General features: G+C 45.6%; 1 protein-coding gene across 6 annotated transcripts in view; it reads right to left on the bottom strand.

Moving 5' to 3' along the window:
- Nucleotides 1–13,687: 13,687 nt before the first annotated feature.
- Nucleotides 13,688–20,999, bottom strand: part of SHOC2 (SHOC2 leucine rich repeat scaffold protein) — a 72,101-nt gene continuing 64,789 nt past the window's right edge. For all 6 annotated transcript variants that reach the window (XM_030486278.1, XM_030486279.1, XM_030486276.1 and 3 more), the window contains one exon: nucleotides 13,688–18,201. In XM_030486278.1, coding sequence (XP_030342138.1) covers nucleotides 17,993–18,201 — 209 coding nt within the window. In that variant the 3' untranslated portion in view covers nucleotides 13,688–17,992. The remainder of the gene's footprint in view (nucleotides 18,202–20,999) is intronic.

Below are 20,999 nucleotides of genomic sequence, written 5' to 3'. Positions count from 1 at the left end.
TCCCCGCTCGGCCCTTCCTACCTTTTGCACCCCCGTTTACCCCCAGCATCTCAGCCCTAACACACCCCCCCGACCCCTCGCACCGCTGCCCCACAGCCCGCACCGGGAGCGGCTTCAGCCGCCCGCGGAGAGCAGCGGAGCCCGGCGGGTCGCACCCAGTGAGTGCGCAGGGGAGCGGGCAGAGTGTGTATTTAGGGGGGTACAACCGCCGTGCAGCGCTGCGCAACCCGCGGGGCTCCGGGCACCCCCGGTCCGCGCTGTCGTGAGAGCTGCCGCCCCGGGGACACCGACGGGCTGTGCTGCCGGTGCCGGCGGTGAGGCCGTACCCGCCGGGAGCCCCGGGGGCAGCGCTTGCCCGACGGCCCCGCGGGGTAAAGGGCAGGGCCCGGCTCCCCACCGCGCCGGTGGCAGCGGGGCAGAGGCGCAGGGACCCCCGGGGCCGGGCGCTGCCCGCTCCTCGCTGCCGCCGTGTCGGGCGGCGGCCCCGGGCAGCGCGGGGGGGCAGTGGCACCTGCTGGCCGCGACGCATCACTGCACCCACCGCCTGCCTTCCCCACAGCGCTGGGCCGGAGGAGCCCCCGCTGAGGGAGGGGTGTGGCAGTGGAGCCCCCGGGATAGAGCAGACCCCTGCTGCCAGCCCGGCTCAGCCCCGCAGCACCCACACGGGCTCCCATTCCATAGCCCATAGCTCCCATCTCGCACACTTGCCCCTGGGTCTCTTCTCGTTGCCTCCCCCGTGCTCCCCGGTGTCTCTCCCCAGCCCCACGGGCAGAGGAAGGGATGCAGGCAGCAATCCCAGGCAGGCAGCTGCCCCACGGGATGCTCCTGCCCTAGGGAGCATCCCCAGCAGCACAGCAGTTGGCATCACCCACCTGCCCACATGCCAGAGCAACACGGGACCTTTATAATAGCAAAAGAGCAGTAGTGACGTTCCTGATAACCCACCCGGCCCCCAAAGCTGTCAGCTCTCAGCATGTAGACATTACTCACCCGTGCAGCACACGGACTCCAGCCCTGATCCTCTCGCTACCGGTTTCTTCTCCCTCATTTTCAGATGGCTCTAATGGTGCTCCAGATTCAGGCAGCTCTCAATTAATCTCCGCGCTGAATTCTCAGGCCAATGAATGTATGTCCTCTGCAAGATGGAGGAAGCCCTGTCATCTTTGTCCCTGTGCCACACACTGTTATAAGCCAGGCCCAGGAGCGATGACGCCTGGGAGAGAGGGAGAAGGAGTGGGAGAGACGGGGTCTGGAAGCTGGGGAGCGCAGCCTCTGGGGCTGGCACAGCGCCGAGCAAGGGAAAATGAAGGGGAATCCCACTGCTGGAGCAAGGGAGTGCAGGACCCACTGCACCAGTTTGCCTGGGAAAAGGGCATCTGTAGGGAGTCACTTAAAACCTAAGTAAACGAAACCCAAGATGACTGACGTGCATGCACAAAAGATCTCTGAGAGTAAACGTAATGTGTAAGCACAGACTTCACTGCATGGGGAGACACAAAGGGTGAAGGGACTCACCTAAGTCCATGGCAAGGCCAGGCAGGAGGTCGAGATGATGCTGGACTTTGTGGACATCGCTTGTCTTCTGCTTGTTGCAGTGGACCTGTGTGCTCTGCAGGAGGGGACACAGCTCTGCCCAGCACTGGGTCTTCCTCCAATATGGGACCTGCAGGAGCTTGAGATCACCCCTGGCGGAGGCCTCCTTGGTCACTGCCTTGATGGAAGGCCCCAGAGAGAGGGAAGGTGCAGGCCATGCCCTACCTGACAGGGATCACCCCTTCTCTGACCAATTTGACCTCATCTCCAGCAGCTCACCCACACTAAGGCCACTGCAGACCGCCCGAGATGCTTTGCTCCAGACCTGAGCTGTGTGCCCCCATGCTCTCTGCAGAACCGAACTTCATTCCCCAACATAGGCAGAGGTTGGAGTTAAATAACAAAACATGACTGGCTGTCCTTGATTTTCTGTCTCCTTTTGTGGCTGGACACCCTGCATCTGCCTGAAGCTAAACCCAGCCAACAACATCCATCCTGAGCCACCGTGTTGCAACAGCAGAGCTTTGATCAGGGCTCTCTGCTGCGACAAAGAGCATGAGGGGGACAGGCGAGGCCAAAAGTTTTGTTCCAGAAACACTGGTGGAAAGCAGGGGATAGCTGGCATGGCTTTGTGTTCACCTCGGAGAGGGAGAAAACCTGCCTCTCACTGCCACCATCGTTGTGCCCATGACATCTCTGGTTTTATTGACACCAGAAGCACTGAGCACTGTCTGCAAAGTCACTCGGTAACACCAAGTCTCCCTTTATTTTCTCTGCAGGTCGTCTCATGGATCTGCCTGATTCTTGAGATGAAAGGTGGTCAGAAACTACCAGGGCTGGTAAGGACCCTTAAGATTTCACATGACAACCCTCTCCTGCAGGACAGCAGTCTGTACAGGTTTATACCATGCTTGATGGTAATTGGAATATTCATACAGCCTCGACTCCCAGAGTTCTGGGATTAGGCAGAAAACTAGCCCCTGGACGAGCACAGGGAAAAGCTTTGGAGGGGTGGAAATAACAGCTAGTGAATAAAATTTTTATATCAATCCCCCAGCATTTGCATCCAGACACTCAGCTTTCAAATGCGCGCTGCTGACAGCTCTGATACCAGTTACTCTGCAGATACAAGGACTCTGCAATCAAAAAGTCCCTGATAAGAGCCCAGAAAACAGCCTGCTGTGCGGCAGCATTGCGCTCGGCTGAGCTGCAGGAGCCTGCCCTTTCCCCAGGAAGCAGCCTGCTTCCTCGGCAGAGCCGCACCAGGCGAGGGGTGACAGCCTGGGCACACGCTGCTGAGCGAGGCTGAAGGCTATCGATCCTCCTCTGACAGCTCCCCCTCCGCCGGCTGCTGTCCCGGGCAGGCAGCGATGCCCTTTCCATGAGTTCATGTTCAGCACGTGTACATGGAGCGCATCCCTCGCAAACAACCTGACCTTTACGGCTGGGCTTGGGTCATTCATTAGGCACACTGCTTCCATGTGTATGCATCTCTTCCACCCATCGGCTCCGGCATCGCCTCCAGTGGCGCAGGGGAAGCCAGGACCACCCCTCTCCTGCTGCCTCTCGGGGAGGAGCTGAGAAGCACTCATGAGGGCTCAGAGATGTTCGCAGCACGGAGCAAATCACATATGGGGAGATAATCTCTGGAAAGAATCGCTATGGTAATAAGGCTGCAAAACATGTGTTTTGAACAAGCAGCCCCACAATTATTTATTTCCAGAAAAGCAGTGAGATTCTGGCAGGGAGAAAAGTAACAAGAGATGCTGAAGGACTGAGACTTGCTTTTTGCACAGTCTGGTTCAGGGTTACAGAGGCTGGACAAGCCTAAAGCTAGCTCAACCCTGGCAGCACAGGCTCCTGGGGGAACGCGTGAAAGGGGCAACCACTAGAACAAAGTGCAGAAATTACCTCTCAGCAGAAGCTCCAGCAGACTTGACACAAGCCATCGAAGTGGTGAGCTTTGGTTTGGAGCCATATAGGTGCTCTGTGACCAGAGGTGAACTGCAGTCACAGTGTGCTTTGTACCGATCTCAATATTTGCATATCCATGGCAGGAAGCCCTTGTTGTAGCTGAGGATTTTGATCTTGCTGATGGGTGTATTTGCATAAATCAAAGCAGGGTGTCTTTCAGGAACATTTCCTTTAGTAACTGGGCTTCCTTGGGGGCAACACACTGAAATCCCATGGCTCGTCACACCTGCTGGATTACTGACTGAATAACCCTTCATGGCAGCATTATGTTGGCCAGTTTTCCTCCAGGCCTACAGCAGGCTGGCAGAGAAGCACCCAAGCCACACACACAGAAAATGCTTTTCCCCTTTACTGAGTTAACCCCAGGAGGAAAAACTCTGTAGGAGCCATCAGGGGAAGAGGAACAGACCTTCTGCAGGCAAACCTGGCATTGCTGGATGTACAGTGGTGCCATTGCAAATACGAAGTAATACAGCAAGCACACCATCGCATTTCCAGGCAGGTGTTTCAAACGCTGTGATTTGTATTTTCCATGTATTTTAAAAAATAATATATTTTTTAAATAATCATCAAAACCTGACCGCTCTGCCCACCCCTCGAGCTGCTTTGGGACCCCCCCAGGCACTTCTCCTCCTGAACACGCATTCAAACCACAGTCTGCATCCACCGCTGCACATGCGAGTCTGGGTTTTGCTCTTTTCCCAGCTCTCACAGCAACGGCTTCTGCAGAGCCGTATTTTCCAACAGAATTTGTCTGGGCTCAGCTGCTGGATGTACTCTTCTGAGTTATGTGAATAAAACAGTAGGAAGCGGATAGCTGCGGCAGCAGCCTGTGCTAGCACCTAATCCCCTCGTGCACAGGGATGCTGCCATGGTATCAGATGTTCAGAGGGAAAGGAAAGGAGGCACATTGAATATTACCTATGGCAGCAGTTCTTCATTACCCCCAGCTGCAGAGAGCTGGCTCAAACCAGCACAAGATGGATCCTATGTGACCACCTGCTCCTCCGGTGGTTTTCTTTGCAGGCAGCCTTGAAAGCTCTGCTTGCTCTTCCTCATTAGCTGCTGCTCATGTTGCCTGCCCTGTTCGGCAGGATTTTAACTGCCAGGTTTGATTACACAGCCCTAAACCAACAGCCAAGAGAGATGTTTCCGTGCTACAGATCATAGCATGGCAGCCGGGGTGAGGTGGAGGCTCAGGGACTGCGCTCGTGTGAGCCTCTGGGTTAGTTATTCATTATTTACCCTCTTTTGCTTCTGTCTGGTGGCCCCTGCAACATGAAAGGTTCATTTCAGCTCTGCAGGAGTGATGCACAACAAGAAACCTCCCCGGCTGCCTGCGTGTTGCTGGCCTTGAGTCTCTCAGGCACTTCATGCCTAAGGGAGAGGGCAATGTGCGTTTTCTCTCTGTAGCTAACACGAGTACATACGCGCATGTGCTCCTCTGTGCCAAGCACAGGCAAGTGTGGTTTTATGCAGTCCTATTTACTTTATCCATTTCCCTATCTGGGAATCCTGCCTCCTCACTGCATCTTGCAACATGGCCAGAACTAAACACCTCTGGGGCCATCCCTCAGTGCTGGGGAGCAGCTCCATCTCCCTCCGCAGGCTTCCCATCCTGCCAGTTCATGAGATGGATCCCACTGAAATTAGCAAATAACAACAGAAATGTAATAAAAAATACCCAAATAGTCTATGGGCCATTCCTAATACATTCCATATAGCTCACCATCAGCTCCTCACTCAGGGGAGTGACTCACTGCCTCACTTTACCAGACTACAATGGGCTTTTCCATATGTATGGGATCATACAGCCAAAACACAGCCCAGCAAGTGATAACGGAGCAGTGCCGTGCTCCTGGAGCCGGCACCATCAGCCTCTCCAGCCAACCCTAAGCCAGTGGCTGTCCAAGCCTGCAGTGCAAGCAGAGGCAATGCAGAAGTGGCCAGAAGGGGTTTTATAACCAGCTTTTCAGATGAGAAGCAGGTAATCCTGCTCTCAGGCCAGCAGACAGAGAAGAGAAAGGGTGGGCTCCACTAACTTTCCTTATAACCTTCCCTAAATGAAACCAATCAGGTTTCTGCAGCTCAACAGGTTACTTTTCATCAGCACAGACGGCCCAGTTTTAAGGCAAAATTGAGGCTGCTTCTCTTTAAAGCATTTAATTTCCCAACTGGGAGAGGTTAACATTCAATTACTCAGCTGAGGAGCAGCTCGTTCATTCAAGTTCCACTCCCTAAGGCCCAAGCGCGTCTCTGCCCTTTCCCTCCCTGTCCTTCACCATCTCCATCTGAGGCTGACAGTGACACTACCTCTGGGCCAGGGGCTGCAATCAGCAACATCCATTCAATCCCTCTTGCAGAGGCAGAGGTGCCCCAGGTGAGCTGTAGGTCTCTGGTTCATTGCACATCCCCAGCAAGATCCTTTGGCATGGTCAGAGCAAAGCTTCCAGCAAAGCAACCAGCTCTGAAAAGAGAGGGTACAACAAGAGCAGCCAAGCAGGGATTGGAGATTGCAATTCCCACTGGCAAGGTGTGGGCCTCACAGCATGTCCAGAACATCATGGGAAAGGGGAAGCAGATTGTATACCCTGCTCAAAAACCAGACCACAGCAAGCTGCTACGGGAGGAGACAGCGTTCCACGCATGCCTGCATCAGGCAGGTTTGCTCTCTGCATTTAACCCAGCTTGCCACATTCACATGAATCCAGGGTGGCAGCACTAGAGTTAAAAAGATCAAAGAGCCAGGGCTGCAGCAGCAGTTCTTGAAGGCTGAACTTTATAAAAGGCCCAGACGATAATTGCCTGAATTGCCAGGTTCCCAGAAAGCAGAGCACGTCAGCATGGTTTCACAGGCAGGGAGGCCACCAGGGAACGCAGCAAGACTAGCGGAGTTTTCCCTTATTACTTATTTCACCATCTAGTGGCAAAAGCAAATAACAATGGGAAGCCATCCAGGAGCTGCATCCGGCTCTGGAAGGAGAACTCTCTTGGCACCAACTTCCCCTAGTTACCCCCACATCTCGGGACACAGAGGAGGACATGGGGCAGCATTCAGAGCCCTGCAAGTCCCCTGGTCCTAAATCATGGCCCTATACAGACTCCTCTGCACACGCTGATTCCCATCCCAGGACCTTCTGCCCATGCCATGCTGCTGTGTCCCTGATGTCCCCCCACCCCAGCTGTAACCCACAGACTACTGTAGCTTCTCCTCCCCAGGTAGCAGTGGTCACCTCCTGCCCCAGCCTCTCCCCAAAACTGCCTGTCTTGCTCTGGGGAAGCCCCAGCTCACAGGGGCAGTAAACAAGGGCATCTGCAAAAAAGCAGCACTGGGTAATGCAAACCCAGGTCTCCTGATGATCAAACCCACTTTAGCTAAAGGCACAGGCTGAGCTAAGCCCCCAGAAAAAGATGTCGGGGTGAGCAGAGTCCTCTCGAGTTGAGGCTTTTCCTTTCCCCACCTCAGCTGAACTGTTAGCCAGCACTGCAGCGTGTGGAGGAGGAAGGGTGTTGGAAAGGGACACAAATATAGAATCATAGAATGGTTTGGGTTGGAAAGGACCTTAAGATAAGATCATCTAGTTCCAACCCCCATATCTTCAAGAAAAAGCCTTTATAGTGGACTCAGCCGGGTGTTACAAGCACCTGGGTGCTGGGGAGATATTGTGTTCATCAACTCTCTAGAGGAGCATTGCCCCTGTCCTGCTCCTTTGCCATCAGCCCATGCAGAAGGGGAGATTTCCCCCAGGACCAGGCCCCCCCTTCCCACAATCCACCCACTTGGACACAGCAGAAACGCTTGCACATGGATCTGCTCCATGGCAGGGAAGGAGCCCTGCGGGGGAACTGCCAGAGAGGAGAGTTACAGCCCTCATGGCAGGGCCAGGTCTGCCCCGTGTTTGACCTCTGCTGGCGGATGGTCCAACACCTCCCTGGCCTGCATGATGATAGCCAGGAGCTGAGAGCAGACAGGAACGTTCCTCATCTGGCAGGCACAGGAGGGAGGGCTCTTCTCCCCAGAGCCAGGGTTTCCATCCTCACAGCGGTTTGCAGGTCCTGCATGCAGCGTGCCGCAGAGGGAGATCTATCATCGTTACCACGCTCATCCCTCGTTGCCTACAATACAATTATCCCTATGCAGATTGCAAGGTACAGCTGCTTTTTTTCCTCTTCAAATTAAGTTTAAACACTGGCTTTTGATTTATTTGCTTATTCATCAGTTGCTTTTCAGCAATACAAAATATCTCTCTCCCCAGGAAGCATTTATCCTATCTGGGAATACTATACCAAGGGGTGGTAATGTGTAATCAGGACAAAGCACTTAGAGAAGGCAGGCTGATGCACTAGATGCTGAGAGAAGAGCTATAATACATCTCCACTCGTGCTTTTTCAACTCAGATTTTCCTTTTCCCTGGAAACATCCTAGGTAGCAAGGGAAATTCTTGCCAGATAAAATTCAAGAGCAAAATAACCCATGTCTTTCCCTGAAGTGTCACAGGAAACTAAGCACATACCAACAAGCATTAATTTCTGCTGTTACAAATAAAACTTTATTCCTTTTTTTCTCCCCTGAGAAGTCATTTTCAGGCAGAGCAACGGCAGCAAATTCGTCTGCCACAGCTTTGCCTTTGCAATCCGATGAAGGATACAGCAGGCCAGTGCTCTTACCAGCACAGGATGCCATCCCCATCCTCACAGGGCTTGATGTCTTTTAACACCCTCTGCCTCTCCAAGAGCAACCTATGGGAGCTGCGGCTGGGGGGAGAGAACGGAGAAATCTCTACTACCGCATGTACAATTCTGCTTTTCAGCCTGTCAGCATCAGTTAAACGCAAGGGCAGAAGGGCTGAAAGGGAAAGCAAACTTTCCCTGAGAAATATTGGAGTGTCCCTGCAGCCAGGAAGCATTGAACCTGCCCTGAACTCATCTTTCCACTTGTTGAGGCCAAGCCATTTGCTGGGTCACAACCACAGAGAAGTGGAAATTGCCGTACAGCATCCAAGAATTACCAGAGGCGTAGTCCCAGTGCAATCAGACACATCGACAGCAAAACAGCACAGCCGCAATCTCCAGGCTTAACAGCACCTTTTCAGTTCAGCTAGGCTAAAAATATCCCCCGGATCACCAGAAAGGCAGCTCACTGCAGACTGCAACTGGCTTTAATTGACAGACCCTCAAAACTGCTTTGTTGAGGAGACCTTCCTCACTGTGCAGCAGGCAGGATGCATGGGATCAACTACGCAGGAGCCAGGCTCTGGTGCTACCAAGAAGGGTTCCCAGTGTGTCCAAGCACTGGGACACCTCGCCAGGCCAGCAAAGTCCTCTGGAGCTGAAGTCACTGAAGATCACTGCTGATTCCTCACTACAATCCAACCTCTATTTTCCTTAAGCAGAGCAAGAGACAAGAGTGGTAAAAAGCAACTTTAACAAATATCTTCAGAAAACGTAATTTTTTTAACATTTCCGGGGAATTAAATGTCTGTATGAAATGAGAATGACATTTTCTCATTAATATTTCACTAACAATTTAATTGTGGGAGCATGTGGGTTTTCCTAAAGCAAAAGCAATGAGTATTATTAAGCATTACACATAACTCAGAATGCTTTATGCGCTGCTAAGCACTCCATGTCACTTCAAAAACTAAGACATTCGTCCTTATTCCTAAATGGATTGGAGCAAATATTGACCACAGAATTGTCATTTAATCAAGATTCTTTTCAGTCTGAGTCTTGACATGTATCCCAAGCCAAATCTTTTATCTGGTAAGTACTCAGACATCAAAACCCTTCACAGGGACTCTGAGACACCACGTAAAAGCCTGGCTGGGCTCTACAAACCAAGCGTCCAAAGAGCCGACAGAGAAGCTGTAGAGCAATCAACAGCTGTGCCATGTGCAGTAGATCCATCTTTTATATTTCCCTCTCCTAGCCATCTGTCCCCAAATCCTTTTCTAATCCTGGTGGTGCCTCCATCCTGCAAAAGAACTAAAGAAAAGGGGCTCATAGCCAATATGGCACAAGTTCAGAAGAACTGGATGCGCCAACAGGTATTTGGAGGGAGCCACTGGTCCCACACCACATGTTTTGCTCTCCCTGCCCTTCTCCACTTACTATAGCTCTGCACAGCATGGAAAGCACCGGGGTGGGATAAATGGCTGCAAAAAGAGGGAAACCTGAAGTAGGAGAGATGGCAAGTGAGAGCACAAGTGAAGAGGATGACACCAGATGTGGCACTGCGAGAGCACACAGTGTAAAACCAGGCGCAGCAGGAAAAGCCTCTCCTTCCCACGCAGGATTCTGCTACTTCCAAATACGGTTCTGTTTTAATGTGACATCAAACCCCACCAAATTTCAAACGCTTCTTCACAAGAAGTGATGGCTTGGCTCCAAGAGCATCCATCTGGTGGAGCCACAGACCCAAGAATCTTGGCACACTCTCTGTCCTGCCTGCCTGTGCAGGGGCTCCGCAGGGGACCCACTTACCGCTTGGCTCAACTTGCTTTTAAGGAGTTCCCTTCAGTGCCTTTCGCCCCTTCCAGGCAGAGCTCCAACTCCCTGGTGCTGCTGGGAATGTCTCCTGGTCCCCCAGCACCAGAACCATGCTGTCTGGTACAGCTTCTTGGGAGGCTGAAAATGCCCAGCAGGCCTAAAAAGAAGTACTTGGAAAGGATTAAAAGGCCTGAAATCAGAGCTTCCTCACTGAGCACCAGCTCTTTACCTAGCTGAATTCTTGCCCTCTGCTATTCCGGCAAGGACAGATGATTCCAACTTCTCGGTTATAACTTCCCACACTTAACATACTTGTCAAGGACCAAAAAAGGCTGATGGGCATCCAAAAAGCTTGGGTCATAGAGAGAGAATTTCACTGCACTGTCCTTACCATGGCTTTTTTCAAACAATAAGATTTTAATGGAAAAATGTATTTCCATTAAAATGGTCTCTTCAGGCAGCATAACTGTAATAATGCAGGACAGAAAGCAAACCAGCTACTACTAGGTCAAGCAAAGCAATGACCAAACCACAGCAAATTAAGGATTCATTATGAATCTTAACAAAGAAATACTTTACTAATAGAAAGGAAAAAGAGGGTGTTGTGGAAAGAGCTTTTAAAAGGGAACACTTGTGTGCAATTTTGCAGATAGCATCTTACACAGAGGCAATGGGGTAGATTGATCTCTAAAGACTCTTAAAAGGTTTTGCAGTGGAAAAAAATAGTTGCAAGGCATAAAGTCAGATCATTAACTGTGCAGCCCAGGCTGCCAGCTGCTCACTCAAATACTCCAGATGGCTCCTCCTCTAAAACATCATCATTTGATCCTGGTAATCAAATTATCTCCCACTCTTACAATCCTAAGTGAGGCAAGGGCTTGGACGAAGAGCTGATGGTTTTTATTTGACTGAGATGGATTGTGAAAACAAAACAAATTCACTTTCAAGGCACTCAGCCTCTTCTAGTTGTATCAAAGCTAACCATCTCCAGCCCTTTAACACCTTTTCTCTACCATCATCACCACATACATTCAAAGCACCAGGCTATACTCTATAAAGCTGCTTAGCATCCAGATACTGTACAGTATTTGCCCAGTAAACACTTCAACATACAGCAGGTATCTAAATCCACAATGTTCCACTAGTGGAAAGTAGGTCCTGTCACCAGAGAGCAGTGCAAGGAGACTCAGTGTCCTGAAGCACTTAGGCTGGATTAATTACACAAATGTGTGACTGTCTCGCCAGACTCATGCAAGATGCTGTCTACACATTTTTGAGGCTTTTGATACAGCCTTTAGGACATAGGGTGCCAGAAACAAGATCTTTTCACTCAATAAGAGCCAACATGTGTGGTGGTGAGGGCAGGCTCATCTGTGGACAATCACTTCATAGAATCATAGATTCCCAGACTGGTTTGAGTTGGAAGAGAACTTAAAGCTCATCCAGTTCCAACCCCCTGCCACGGGCAGGGACACCTTCCACTAGAGCAGGTTGCTCCAAGCCCCTGTGTCCAACCTGGCCTTGAACACTGCCAGGGATGGGGCAGCCACAGCTTCTCTGGGCACAGAACTGGCCATGACCAGCAAGTTGGCCCAGTCCCAGTGGCTGCCAAGCACAGTCTAACACCACCGATTATCAGCGGGATGCTACCGGGGCTGGGGGAAATGGGTTTTTTACTATTTTCCTTTTTTAAACTATGGGAGTTTCTTACATAGCTCTCTGCAAAGGCTTCAAGGAAGAAAATAAAACCCAACCAGTGTGCTGCCAGTCTCCAACTTCTCTTCCAAAGAAACGACACTAGAAATTTCCCAGTATTTTCAGAAAACATTGAGCTTTGACAGACTAAAAAGGCCTGCTGAAGTATTCAAACACCACATCTGCGAAAGCTTCACACTCTTACTAGCAGGAACACAGTATTTTAAACCCTGGAATTATTTAAACCAGCATGCTATGGAAAAATTAATATTAATTTTGTTGTTCATACCTAGTTGCAAGAGATCATGAAATTCCGAGGAGACCATTACTGCAGCGGGTGGCTTGCATCTGAAGTCTAAACTCCATTGCCTAGTGGGATTATTCCCCACTGGAGTTTAGCACTAAATTTTATTACCCGCTCAACTTTAATTTTCATAACAGAGCTGTACTTTCATTTCACAAACTGGAAGTACACCATGAACAAAATAGCTTGCTAAAGGCTATGAATTAGGGAAAAGAATGAGAGCTGGGACTAGAAAACTATGGAGAAAGGCAGCAAGAATTATCAAAGAATGGAAGAGGTTTTGTTTTAAGAGAAGCTAAAAAACTAGAACTCTATGACTTGGAGAAAAACCACTGCCATTTATGAATGCAAATAACCAAAAACACAAAACCCAAAACAAACCAACCCTCAACAGTAGTAAAAAGCAGATGAACAGGAAAAAGACTGTTCATAGATTTCTCAGAATGCAAGAACCAGGAGTCACCAAATGAAATAAGGTGGTGTGGTTCAAAATAAACAAAAGGAAGTGCTTTTTCACCCAGCACATAATTATATTGTAGCATTATTAGGCACAGGATATTGCAGAGGCCAAAAATACAAATAGATTTAGAATTAAAAAAAGAAAAAGAAGAAAAAGCAAGCACTTTCTTCTGTGAATTTGCCTAATTTATCAAGAGCTACTAAAAGGCAGTGATGCAGATGCTGTTTCCTTTTGCAAGCCCTTCAGACTCTGGTTGGTGAGGTCTAGAGCAGTATGCCAGAACTGTTCCCATTCTGTACCCCTCTGCCACCCTGCCCTGTCAGACAGGGGAGGGATGGTGTGTGGCCCAACATCACAGCACAGGACAGCCACTCGTGTGATGAGACCAGCCGATTCAGATTGCTGGATCATTTACAGGAACAGGGATCAACTGTACTCACAACAGGTCTTTAGGCAGTTTGATCACACCTTCTACTGGTTTTAATCAGCCGAGATCTGACATAAAGACAGAGATGCTCAGATCATTGCACAAGTGACTTCTGTACACCATGAGAATGTTCTTTAAAGCGATCAGCAAGTACACTGGTGCCCTCCTCATCATCATCATATCCGAACTACTGAGGCCTTTCTATTCTGACTTCAAATGATACTATAACTTTTTTGGATGTAGGACATGATGTGACTATGATTTGAAAGAATGTCTATCGTAATGAGCTTTACAGAGTTAAAAGACAACGGTTCAGAGCTGTGTCATGTCAGCTTGGCAATACTGACTTTTATTAAACCAGAGGTTTAAATGCTGGAGTATGTCTTTTAGGCACCAGAATTCTATACCTATTTTAATTTTACTGTTGTTGAAATACATTTTGCACTGAAACACAAGATTTATTTTCCCTTTCAGAGAAAAAGGTTTGGGTTTTTTCGGTTTTGTTTGGTTTACTATATGCCCTACTATATTGTAACAAAATGAAAGTATTTTACCAATATTTGCTTTGTAAAAGGTGTCCAGTTGACAAGAGTCTGAGTAAAGCAGTTACTATCATGCAACTTCTGACATCTCCTGTAATTGCCTTACATGAAAATCTGTATTTTACTTGAAGTCTTTTGAAGAGTGCTGAGTATATAATGAGAAAGCAGTTCTTGATAATTTAGGGCACTGCAAAAATACAACTTACACCCAAGTTAATGTCAGACTAGAAATACTAGAAAACTTCCAAAAGACTCGGTGGCAGCTTATTTACAAATATACTATTTATAATGAATGCATCGATACAGAATGACTCTTATAAAAAAGCAAGGCAATCTTTTATATAGACATAACAATCAACATTACAATAATTCAGATTAAAAGTACATTTTTGTAGACTGTTTACACTCTTGTTTAGCTTTTAACCACAAAATTAGTGTGGTCTGGTATTTCTCCACAGCCAAAGTCCTGTGCAGTCCTGGTTAAGACCTAAACATCAGAATAATAAACATAATTTTCTGATCTTTGCTAACATAAAAACAAAACCCATTTGTAGATACTATCGGTTGTTTGTAATTGCCCTTATTGCGCCTTGAAGTTTGCATTGTGCAAATTACTGCCAACTGCACATTTCTAATTAGAAGCTATTCTGGCGTGCCGATTTGATACAACCAGGGTGTGATACCGACTATTTCTAGGCTAACCTCTTAATTGCATCCAGATATAAAGACTGGTTTGTACTGATTCAGACATTTAATTTGGGGTTAAAAAAAAAAGAAAAAAATAGCCTCCCAATTTTTCTATTTGTTAAATAAAAGATATTTTTCAAACTCCCAGGATTAAAGATGATACTTGAATTCCAGGTGACACAATGGGTTTAAGCAATAACCAGCTAGACTGTTAGAGTACTAATTACTAACTCATGTACATGAGCAAACATGACCTTCAAGCAGTCTGAACATGCACTTTCTCACACAACATTAGCAAAAGATGGGCAAACCAGCAGAGAAAACCTAAATCTGAGAGAGGTAATGAAGCAAATATTCTACAACCCAAGAATCTTTCTAAAACTGGTGTATGAATTTAGAAGTTTCCAATAGCATCTGGCAAATGGAAAAGTACCAATTACACAACTGTGTGACCCAACCTCACAGGCAGCATTTCCACTGCATTTATACTAGACAACTTTGGTGACGAACTTGAATTACCAAATGACTTTCTATTTAGTAAATTTAAATGCAATATGTGACCAACAGGAGTCACAAGGGTGATTATTCTTTCTGTTCATTATTTACCAAATCCCTCATCTGCTTTACACCTTACCACACTTTCATAATACTATATATGCTATAGTACAGTAATTTAGCTTGTTAAACCAAGGCAGGATAGTGTCTTTACAGGGCATGTGTATATGTACATATTCTTATGTACATAAGCACAGGAACATACAAAATTGACATTTTGTCTTTGGGCAAGCAATCAAGGTCATGATTTTCACCCAGAGTAAAGATTGTCAAAATCTCAATAACCTTCCAAATTATCACCCCCAGTATAGCAAGGGGGATACATATTTAATACAAGTATCTTGTCTGTGCTTTCATACATATAGATACACATATACATGTATATATGTATGTTTACATCCATACACTTGTGAGGATGAAGTTCTTTCCATTCATACTTTAATTGATTAGGCCAAACAAAATTCTTAAAGATGTATAAGCCAGCAAGGAGTGTCCAACTGAATGTCATCGGGCATCAAACACAATTTAGAAACTGCACCAGTTAATAATCCAGCATCCTGGGAAATGCTAAGTCTGTTATGTCAGGATGTAAGACTATTCTGAATGATCAAAGCAGCTGGATTTATATGGGTCTGTGTTTAGATTTGGATATAAATCCATGTACGCGCTTATAGGAATTTATATGCATATATTCCAAATCCATGCTACACATTTATACTTAAACTTCTGGATAATTTTAAAGAACTTCTCGAATTCTTCTGAGTTGATTTCTCCTGTACCAGAACTTCTCTCACACTGCTTTTATTCGAATCTCTCTTGAGATGCTGAAAAAATAAGTGTTCACCTCAGAATGTATAAAATCCTAAAACAGGGCTCAGGATTATCAATGCAACAACCATACTAGTACAAAGATGTTTGAAAAAATATCCTGTTTTTAATATAGTAATGAATTAAAACATTGCTTTATTTATTCCTATAAGTGTAATGAAAAGGATAGTTTGTTTTTAAGCGAGTGTAACGAGCACTATTTTGGTAACCAACTTCTCCACAAGAATTTAGGTGAGGGAGGGTCAGCTCCAATCATACAGTCATTTACCATGTACCTTAACAAGGTGAATAATCAACATATTTACAAACTAAACAAATTCAATCCCATCAACTCATTAAAAAAAAATGGGATTGAGGAGCAGACAGGGAATGAGACCAAGAGGCTTGAAAACACAAGGGGTCACCACTTTTGTTTTAAGGAACCATATTAATCAAACCAGTTTCCCCTAGGGACCTGAGGGCACAAATACGGATTTAGCAGTATATTCAGAAGTTAGATTACAGTCTTGATACTAAGCATTTCAGCATCTTCATAATTTTAACACCTTAATGCTGAGAAAGATTAACTTCAGGCAGAACTGTAAGGAACTAGCCTTTTATAAAGTCTAAACTGAAAAGCTACAGTAGATGTAAAAAAAAAAAGGGGGGGAGGTGGGGAAAGAGACAGAGTGTGTGAGAGAGAACAGAACATTACTTAGTAAAATCCAGTGACATCTACAATAGTTTTACAGCATGTTTAAGCCCTCTAAGGTTTTATATCTCCACCTGCCTTCCATTTAAACTTACTCCTTGTTAACGAAAAGATGTGCGACAAAACAGAATGCAAATAGATCAAGGCAATATGTCTAAGTAAGCATGCCTGAAAGCCAGAAACAATATTCCCCAAGCTTCTGCGTGTGAAACAGATTTCCCATGGCATTGCTTGATTTGACTTTGTTCAAAAGGTACAGTCCTCTAGGTCACACTACCCCAGCAGCAATTCCAATGAGTATAAACCCAACAGTTCTTGAGTAACTGTGGAATGCAACCGCCTCGAGTTCCTACCCTCCTGAAATAGGACAACTGGCCCTACAAGTGCAACAACAGTGTGAATCTCCCTGAAGCATCTTCTGCCTTTTGAACAAGCAAGGAAGTCATGATAAAACTGAATGTCCACTACTTACAGTGTTTCTCTTGAGCTACCAACATCTAAGCACAAATGAAAAAGGTGCCTCTTTTTTAATAGATCGGTTTAATACTGAAACAGATAGGATGAAGTTAAAAAAAGAATAATCAAGATACTGAACTGAATATTTTGAAGCAAGTGCCCCAGCTGTGGGGAAAAGTGCATTTAGTTCAGCAGCAAAACAGCACAGTGTGAAGATATTGTGCTTGGACACAGAAGTTCCATAATGGAAGGAGGTACAAGGCAAGTCAAGATATAAAACCATAGTACATTGTTAACCAACCTTAAAACTTACATATATTGCAGTGTTTAAAAGTAAGACACATTCATTTATTGTACAAGGACTATAAGGAATCCTTAAAATTGCCTGTTGTAGTTTATGACTCAACATTGTAATAAAAATGTACATATATATTATTTCCTTGCCACTTAACTGTACTGTTAGACCTCATGGACTTGTTACTTCACAAAATGAAAACCGCTCTTCACTGAGTATACTCCACGTTTTTACCAATCTGAAAAGGTTTACTTGTGCTAGAAAAGACCAACCGCAAAAGGCTCAGTTCAGATATGTTATGCCTGCAACTGATAACTCAGGGAAGCAAGACTTAAAAGGAATTCAAGCTTTTTTCTTTTCTTTTTCTTTTGTTTTGACTGCATCCTTTTCACCTGCCAGTTGTTCTGATGAGCACAGGGTTTTAGCATACAAACCGGTTGATAAAAATTCATCAGCAGAGGCATATAAATTCTCAATATGATTGATTAAAACAGAGCAAATCAGAATAAAACAAAATCCAGTGATTTACTCTGACTGTAAACAATATAAAAACACCATTTGCTTCAAATCTCAAAATAAGTTAAAAGAAAATCCCAACCTCAGGGCACATAACCCTTGCAGGTTTTGACACAAAAAAAAAAAAGAGGGAGGAAAACAGAAGAATTCATTATATAAAGGTTATACACTTCTCTTAACTGAAAGTAAATCTAAGCAAAACTATTTTTTGTCCCTTAAATTTAAACTTTGAGTTCATTGGCAATTGCTTTAAATGAACTGGCATTTCCAGATTATTCAGACAACTTCCATCAAATTCAGCAAAGAAAACTTAGACAAGCATTTTTACAGGATTAAAAAAAAAAATCTAAATGGCTATGATTCCTCTATTAGCAGAAACACATAATGCAGTCTTAGATTTGCCTTTTTATATTATTTATATATTTATATATATATAATATAATATAAACCACATATATTATATTATATATACATATACAGACAATTACAACATTAATGCAGTTTGTATTTTGTACAGTGTATTGGACAATCCAATTAGCGTCAGACCATGGCACGATATGGTCCCTGCATTTTTAGGAACTGAATGATGAAGGAGGGTCCTCCTGCAACAATCTGAGGTGGAAGGTGGCTGAGCGGGCAGTTCTCAATACTCATTATTGACAGTTTGCTGCAAAGAGCCAGCTCAAAGGGAAGGCTGTGCAGATTGGGGTTGTCATTCAAATACAGTTCTTCCAGATTCTCCAGTGTACCTGGTTAAAATAAAATAACACAAAAGAGGTTTTGATTCATGCAGTTTATAAAACTTTTAGACAGAAGCTCTAAGTCCTCTTCAAGATTTTTTACTATATAGAATCTTAGGTCAGTAATTCATCCAAACTCCTCTTTTCAAGCACTACAAGTTTTTGTTCACTGGTACCTGAGCAAGAACCAATTTGCTTTAGTTTCTCTGTAAAAATTCCCATTACTGCATCTTCTTTAGTTAACAACTGAATTGAGAATACACAGAACTAGAGAACTGAGAGGGACTTCACCATAACTGTTCAGCCAAATGCTTTGCAATCGCAGGCAACATTGAATAGCCATCTAGTTAGAAGGGCCTAGAAAAACCTTTATACCATCTATTATCTCTTTTAAAATATCTGTCATAACTTTTATGTAATTAAAAGCCATATATTAAAGATCTGAAGCTGTAACTGTAATGTGTCACAGGAAGAAAGCAGGTGAGATCTCTGCACAGCAGTGAATTTATTAAATGGAACAAACCTCCATGAAATTCTTTTCCTGAATCTAAGTTTTACAATTGCCTCTATTGCAGATACTGCAATAGAGATTAACCAGAACCCGGAAAACAGAGTAATTTCTTCTTTCGTAAAACTTCAATTGCCCCACAACAATCAAATATAAAAATTAATCCATATCTTTCAAACACACTTCAAACATACAAGTCCTCCTCAAAACACTCCCCATTTTCCAATCTTACGTACCACAAACATCTCCTGTAACCTAAAAGACTACTTAATCTGTCACAAGATAAAGCAGTAGCTGGGGCTCAAGGCATAGAAAACCAACAAAAAAGAAAGGCTACAGAAGAAATAATAAGAAATAGCTGATAGCATGATACATGAAGCAGTCACGTCTGAAAACAGTTAACTATTCTCTAATCTGTTAAGTTTCAATAACCAAATTGTACTCCTACAATAGTATTTCAAGTGTGCTTACTGATTTTAATTCCACAGCTTGTTTCCGCAGCATCCAAACTCTCTCCATTAACTGAAGAACTAAATTACAAAGCTCCAGATTTAGATTTCTTTAGGCTCTTCTCTCACTGAGGCACATACAAGATGCACAGCAGCTGTAATGGCTCTTCACTAAAGATGCTGGGAGAAACAGACCATGCCCACCACCCCATCTGCACATCACTGTTTCTGACCAGTGTGCTTTGTGTAGCTTGTCCCATCATTTTTTCCTCCATAATAAGCTCTAGCTTTAAGATTTTAACTTAACTAAGTGCTCAGACTCATGCTCTGGACCTACATGCTTACAACCAACTAGGAAACATGGGCTCTCAGTTTCAGATGCTCTGAATCCCACTAACTCTAAATGTCTGAAGCAGACAAAAATAATCCTATTTCTCCCTTTATTTCAGTAGATTTCCTCCTCTTCACTTTATCTCTCTTGTCTCTAAATTGGAGGGACATCAATTTGATAGATGGACCACTCGGTGGATAAAGAACTGGCTGGCTGGCCGCATGCAAAGAGTTGTGGTAAACAGCTCGATGTCCAGTTGGAAACCTGTAACGAGTGGTGTCCCTCAGGGATCGGTGTTGGGACCGGTCCTGTTCAACATCTTTGTCGGTGACATGGACAGTGGGATTGAGTGCGCCCTCAGCAAGTTTGCCAATGACACCAAGCTGTGTGGTTCGGTTGATACGCTGGAGGGAAGGGATGCCATCCAGAGGGACCTTGACACGCTTGTGAGGTGGGCCGATGCCAACCTTATGAAGTTTAACCAAACCAAGTGCAAGGTCCTACACCTAGGTCGGGGCAATCCCAGGCACTGCTACAGGCTGGGCAGAGAAGAGATTCAGAGCAGCCCTGCAGAAAAGGACTTGGGGGTGTTGGTTGACGAGAAGCTTAACATGAGCCGGCAGTGTGCGCTTGCAGCCCAGAAAGCCAACTGTATCCTGGGCTGCATCAAAAGAAGCGTGACCAGCAGGTCAAAGGAGGTGATCCTGCCCCTCTACTCTGCCCTTGTGAGACCTCACTTGGAGTGTTGTGTACAGTTCTGGTATCCTCAACATAAAAAGGACATGGAGCTGTTGGAGCGAGTCCAGAGGAGGACCACGAGGATGATAAGAGGGCTGGAGCACCTCCCGTATGAAGACAGGCTGAGAGAGTTGGGGCTGTTCAGCCTGGAGAAGAGAAGCTGCGTGGAGACCTCATAGCAGCCTTCCAGTATCTGAAGGGGGTCTATAAGGATACTGGGGACGGACTCTTCCTTAGGGACTGCAGTGGTAGGACAAGGGGTAACGGGTTCAAACTTAAACAGGGGAAGTTTAGATTAGATATAAGGAAGAAGTTCTTTACAGTGAGGGTGGTGAAGCACTGGAATGGGTTGCCCAGGGAGGTTGTGGATGCTCCATCCCTGGCGGTGTTCAAGGCCAGGTTGGACAGAGCCTTGGACCACATGGCTTAATGCGAGGTGTCCCTGCCCATGGCAGGGGGATTGGAACTAGATGATCTTAAGGTCCTTTCCAACCCTTACTATTCTATGATTCTATGATCTCATCAAGGTGAAAACAGTATTATGGTCTATGAACAGGAGTGGATGCAGAGGGACCATTTGCAGAAATATTTACTTCAGCTGCCTACATCTTACACAAGGTTTTTGTCTACACCATGGAATTAGAGTATTACCAATGTGTTTCCTTTCTCTTTCTAAGAAAAGATTTATGAAGTTGAGTGACTGATAATACACATATTGTGGGAGAACCTGGAGAAAAGGGATCTCACCACTCCCAAGTTCATTTGTGTTCAGCAGCTTTCT

Source organism: Strigops habroptila, chromosome 5, assembly GCF_004027225.2.
Source record: "Strigops habroptila isolate Jane chromosome 5, bStrHab1.2.pri, whole genome shotgun sequence".
Lineage (NCBI taxonomy): Eukaryota > Metazoa > Chordata > Aves > Psittaciformes > Psittacidae > Strigops > Strigops habroptila.
This window is presented reverse-complemented; position numbering and strand designations above follow the sequence as displayed.